The sequence below is a fragment of the Colius striatus genome, chromosome 1 (genome assembly GCF_028858725.1).
Source record: "Colius striatus isolate bColStr4 chromosome 1, bColStr4.1.hap1, whole genome shotgun sequence".
NCBI classification, from domain to species: Eukaryota; Metazoa; Chordata; class Aves; order Coliiformes; family Coliidae; genus Colius; species Colius striatus.
The window spans coordinates 101,542,816-101,548,810 of record NC_084759.1 but is presented as its reverse complement, the minus strand read 5'-3'; the positions used below and the strand labels follow the sequence as shown (position 1 = coordinate 101,548,810).

Genomic DNA, 5,995 nt, shown 5'->3' with positions numbered 1-5,995 from the left:
TTGTATTATAAGGTCGTCAAAGAACATTAGCTCGGAATGGCTTGAAAATGCAAAGGATCTAGAGGAATGAACTGTAAGCTCCCCCTTGAGGCAAATGTTCAGATAATTTTTATATAATGTTTGATTATTAATTCACTAAGAAAATATGCCATGCTAAATAAAGGGTATGTGTTTATTTTGCTAAGAGATGTAAGTTAGCTAGTTGTGAGCAATGAAATGAACAGAGCATTTGAAGTTTTTATGGGGAAATATCTACAATGTATATCAGTTTTAAGACTGTTTGTAGTTAAACAAACCCTCTTTGTTTCCTTTAGTCTCTCATGCCTTGTAACCTGGTCGATGTACTGTAAATGGAACTGACAATTTTACAGTGTAACAATTATTTATCTTTGCATAAATGTTTGATACAAAATATTTGTTTAGTATTTATTTGCATGCTTAACACAGTTTTTTATCCTCAAGCACACGAAATAGTTTATTAAATATTAACATGATCACTGGCAGAGGCAGCCACCATATTGTGAGATCAATCTGATGTGGCAAAATTCAAGGACTCGGAAATGTCATTTGATGTCGAATAACAAATCCACTTTACTAGATAATGATTGTCACTTTTTGATTTATTGGTCCAAGGTCAACATAAATAACTTGTCAAGTGATATCTCATTAATGAGATGTTCTTTGAAGGCATCCATCAGTTGTTATTTAGGTAAAATATTTGTTACTTTTTACTGAGAGGAAAAAAAATCACAATGGGCAAAGAGTTTAAGATTAAAATGACTCATTTCAGTAAATCCATTCTAAAAAAAACCCATTACAGATCATTATAAATATAGCTAGTAGTTTGTTAGGAATAATGTAATGGTGGATTAAAGAGAAGACAAATGTCTTTTCTTGAAAGTTTCACTTTCAATGTATCACTATTCAAGTGTTACTCAGACTATTAGCTAGAAAAACATTAATTATGTTAATTGATAGACAGATTTAGAGGTAACCCTGATGCATTTAATGCCTTCCTTAAGAGTTCTTATTAACATCATTAATGTCCGTACTTAAGAGCTTTCTGTGCCATAAGAATGGATTTACCAATCATTAGGAGCAGATCTTGGGGTGGCAGAAGTAGCACTCGATCAGATTTGTTGCTGACATTCTAGTGCTGTAGCAGAAAGTTAAGGGGTTTTGCTGCAGTTGCAACAAGAGTTCAGGAGCATGAGTTCACCCTGGCTGACTTTACATTCATACAGATTCAAAGCTACCATGGAGTGGAAGTTGGGAAGACACGGGTGAAAACAACACTGTACTACTCTTTGGGTTGCCTGTGCTGTGCAAGCTGATGATGACCACAATTTTGCGTTTAGAGAAGTGTATCAATTTTTCTGAGTAAAACAAAAATCATTTAAGTTTTTCAATAACACTAATACCAAGTATGCAATGATATTACTGAAGCACTTCTAGAAACATCTTAAAGTTGCCATGTTTTTACATCCTCTTTGAAGAAGCCTTCTTCTGTAGTTCAGGTTAAGCATTGCTATTCCTACTTCAAATATCCTCTAGTTTTTCCAGTCAGTCACAACTTCTTTCATTTCTCAATCCCTTACTTCAATTTCCTTTTTAGTGATTGTAAATAGAGAGAAAATATGATCCTACTGGATGACCAGGACTAGAATTGTTTTTCTCCTGACTTAAGTGTTGCTCCTTTTTGGGAACAACTGTGTTAAAAAGAACTTAGGGTTTTTTTATGGTCTTGAAAGATTAACTCACTTTAACTTGAGTATTAGCTATTTCTTCCTATTTGGTGCTTCCAAAGGACATGTAAAGGTGTAGCAATCAATACTATGATTAATGAAACAGAAGTGATTTTCATACAGCAATTAGGAGAATGCAAATACCTTCAAATGTCTTTCTTACAGGGTGAGGGAAACTGCTGGGCAGTTATTCAGCCTGGACTAATCTTAAGCTCTGTGTGCTTTTATTATTATGTACTTGGATACTGTACATAAATAAGAAATAATGATTATCAGGACAAAAATATTTCCATATCATATCCCCAGCTCAGGGAAGGAAGTACTTTCCTTCCATTTATCTTCTTCACTTTGTATGTTGTTTCTAGATTCGTGGTAAAATCTAAAGAAACTTAAGAATCCTGTGTAGAAGATTGCAAACGGTGCATAGATAAAACTTATCGTCTTCTGACTTCCACCTGTAAGTTGGCTATTCTTTTCCACGCAAAACATATGAATCCCACACGTATGCAACTTTCTTTCATCTTTAATTCCCTTATTTTCACACACAAAAAGGAGTAAGGATAAAATGTGCCTGTAAAGTCTACAGAATGCAGAAAGGAAAATTATTTCCAGTTTCAAGTGACATATTTCATTAACCAGAGCCCTTCTGCACCCCACCTTTTCTAAATCTCTTCCAAGTGGTAACGGTAGGTGAGGCAAGGAACTTAAGGATGACCAGCAAACCCTAACTAGTAATCAGATGGATGTCATGGCTTTTGTTTGGCACTTCAAAAGCATTGTACTCCTGCCACACCTATTTTCCTCAGGGAACATGCTTGCTTGTTTGTTTTTTTTTCCATAGTGATCTTGGCCTTCTGCAGTCAAGAAGCATCTTGAGAGAGAAAGCTCTTGTTTGCTTCTTTAAACTGTTTTTGGGTGTAAGCAAGCCTAAGTCAACATCAAGTTTCCACCTTCTGTTTCAAAGCATCTTGGAACTGTGACTCAATTTAAGATAATCCATGTTGGCCGTTTGATTTAATGTAGTAATGACTGCTTTCTCCACAGATTAATATGCAGGCAGCTGAAGTAATGGATGCTAAATGAAGGCTATTATGTTGTAAACTGAGGTTATGTTGATTTTATCTACACATATATTATTTGAAATATTTATTTTTAATTATACCAGTGTATATTACAAATATGTTCCTATAATGCAGTTTATAATAGAGAAGTTTTTATTCTGATGGGATGATTTGTTAATGTATACCTCAAAATACATTTACACCTTGTGTTTTGGGAAGCAAGCAAAATAGCCAAATAAAAGTATACAACTGTATTTATGGGAAGCAGATTTTCTAGTGACTGGATCTGCTTTGAGTGACTTTTGTATTTCTTTAACAGACTGAAACATAATTTACAGTTGTGATGTATGATAAATAATGCAGAAATCATGTCACATTTTAATTAGAAATTTTAACATAATTGGTTAATTTGAATCAACTTATACTGATAGAATGCACTTCATTTTTAGTGACTGTTTTCAAGTGAAGGAGAGTAACAGGAGAAACAATAGTCCACTGTGAAGGATATGGTTTTTAACTTGAACATTTTAATGTTTAAAACCATGTGGTTTATACGAAAGAAGGTGTCTAAAACACCTTTTGTCTTCTCTCTTGCATAACTACATTTGTCTGTGTTCCCTGTGGCTTCAGAAATATTGATAAAGCTAAAAATTTAGTCCTCTAATGCTTATGAAGACCTGAAAGCAGTTGGGGACTTGATAATTTTTATCACTGACTGACAACCTCTGTAAGCTAGTCTCTTGTGTTTTGAGCACCTTGTATCTGTGTTTAGCGTTGTAAGCACCAAGTGTGGGAACTCCTACAGAAAGCATACATCTATGTGTATATGTGTAGATTCACATACACATTAAGCTAGAATGCATTTTACATTCATGGGGTACTTTGGAATTAAAAAGATATTAAATTCTTATAGTAGGCTGAAAACAGAAATGAAGGAAATGTAACATATTACACTGACATTAAGACACCATTGGATTTATGGCATTTCAGCAAGTAGATAATTGTATTTTAATATAAACATGTTTAGAACTCAAGAGGTTTAAAGACACCCCTCTTTTTCATCATATTCTTTCCCCTTTAGAATTTTACAACAGGCTCTTGGGATGGTTTGTACACAAAACACAAAGTCAGTATTACAAGTTACTAGTACAGAAAAAGCCTACAATATATCAAAGGAGCCCTGTTACTTTTATTCACCAGGAATGGCTTATACTCATTATCAGATGCTTTTTAAAAAAAACCCAAAACATTACTTTTTATAAAAGGAAGTTGTAGTATTGTGAGTCTCTGCTTGGATGTACACACAAGCACATTTCTTCAATTGTTTGAATAATTACCAAACCACTTTCCTAAAAAGAAAGCTAAAAAGCTATATTCAGCCTTTATTTAATAGCATTAATTCCAAATGAATTACACAAGAGAGAGCTTTTGGCTTACATTCAGTTTATTCGTTACAAAGCAGCGTAATATCTGATCTATATGCACAATCCATAAACCTCATTCCAGAGCTTTTCGTAATGGACAAGATAGAAGAACTCCCATGAGCCAAGTTTCAACAGGTAATATACAACTTCATTTTGATGTGTGTTGAGATTACTGAGAAAAGTTGTCTATGCGTTGAAATGGAAACATACATTGAAAATTACTACTTAAGAACAACCCAAAACATTTGCAATTCACAAACTTTTTCTTTCCTTTTAACTGCCCTACTTTGTAAAACTCTCCACTCTGTGTTTAATGCACTGGCATTCAAAGAAACTGTTTCCCCATGGTCCCATATACAAGAAAAAGTATAATGAAAAAGATGTATTAACAAACCCACAGCATCTATTTTGAAATATTGCTCTCAACTGGTAATACAGTTCTCAATTATTAATATTTTCCTCTCTGAAATGTAAGTATGTATTCACTTTCTGTAATGGTGACATGGAACTGCTAGTCTGGTTTACAATGACTTACTTTCAGCCTCTACATTCTGTTTCTGTCATTAAAAAGTATCAAGCTAATAGATGATATTTTTAATCCAGTCCACAAACATGGTGACTCGAACATACACTCCTGGTCGTCTGGGAAGTGCACACTTATAGCCAAATGACGTTACACCAACCAAAACCCACTCATTACCATCTTCAAATGTCAGAGGGCCCCCTGAATCTCCCTGTGAGATGAAATGGAAAAGTTAAAAGTGAATAGTGTCAACTCTGAAAGAGAGCCTGTTTATGATGTTTTGTTCACATCGATCCTTAATCATAGACGTTGTATCTTGGATACCACAAGTGAGGTCAATATGAATTCTTCCATGTGTAAAGTTTCCCTTTTTTTCTTTTTTTTTTTTTTTTTTTGTTTGTTATTGAAGGATGTGATCTTAAGCTCTTATCAGTCTTTCAGGACAAGACTGGATTTCAAATATTTTTTTTCTTTTGTGTATTACTTTTACATTTAGCTCTTCATCTATTGCAAAGCCTGGGGAAAAGTGTGGGATTATTTTTTATTTGAATGTATTTGGCCAAAATGTGGTTTTATTTTTTAACTACTCAGAGTTTCTGCTGTGTAAAATTGAGAGTAAAAGATAGCAAGATTGCCAGAAGAGGGATTGTCCTTTTTACACCTCCTTCTTGATAGTTTAGCAGATGGAAGCGTTACAATAGTGTCTGGAAGACCTAACTTGATTCATCCCAGGGGCTGAACTGGGGGATGAGTCAGCCATGAGTACCTTGTTTTGATGAGAAAGAAAACAATGACTCATTTTTGTTGTCTATTGAGTTAGTTGAACCAGTATTATTTTTGTCTTTGCATGGCACAGTGAATGGAGTTTTATGGGAGAGTTCTGGAAGGACTCAGCCATTAAAAGACTTCTGCCTCTAATTCTAGGGCATCCACAAATATTCAAAAGCGGTGGCAGCAGCTTAAAGGCTGAAGCACTATCTGGTCTCACTTGTATATCTTTGCTTATGGTCGAATGGTCATTGATCAAAACACTGGTCACTTGTGCTCTGTATCAGACTATATTGCTATGCTGCTTTTTTTGCAGTTTGAAGTTCAGCAGGCAAAAAGGAAAGAGGAAAGCCACAGAGGCTGAAGGAATGGCAAGGGAAATTAGGCTTGCATACACTCCTCCTAGATTAACCTAGCCAAAGTCACTGCACCTGATGAAGGCTTAGGGTGCAAGGGCAAGACAAGAGCAATCAC

General features: G+C 34.8%; 1 protein-coding gene across 1 annotated transcript in view; it reads right to left on the bottom strand.

Moving 5' to 3' along the window:
- Positions 1-4,793: 4,793 nt before the first annotated feature.
- The window catches only part of TMPRSS15 (transmembrane serine protease 15), a 54,338-nt gene continuing 53,136 nt past the window's right edge, over positions 4,794-5,995 (bottom strand). Inside the window, 1 exon segment of the mRNA XM_062006266.1 lies at positions 4,794-4,964. Within this exon segment, the coding sequence (XP_061862250.1) occupies positions 4,794-4,964 (171 nt within the window).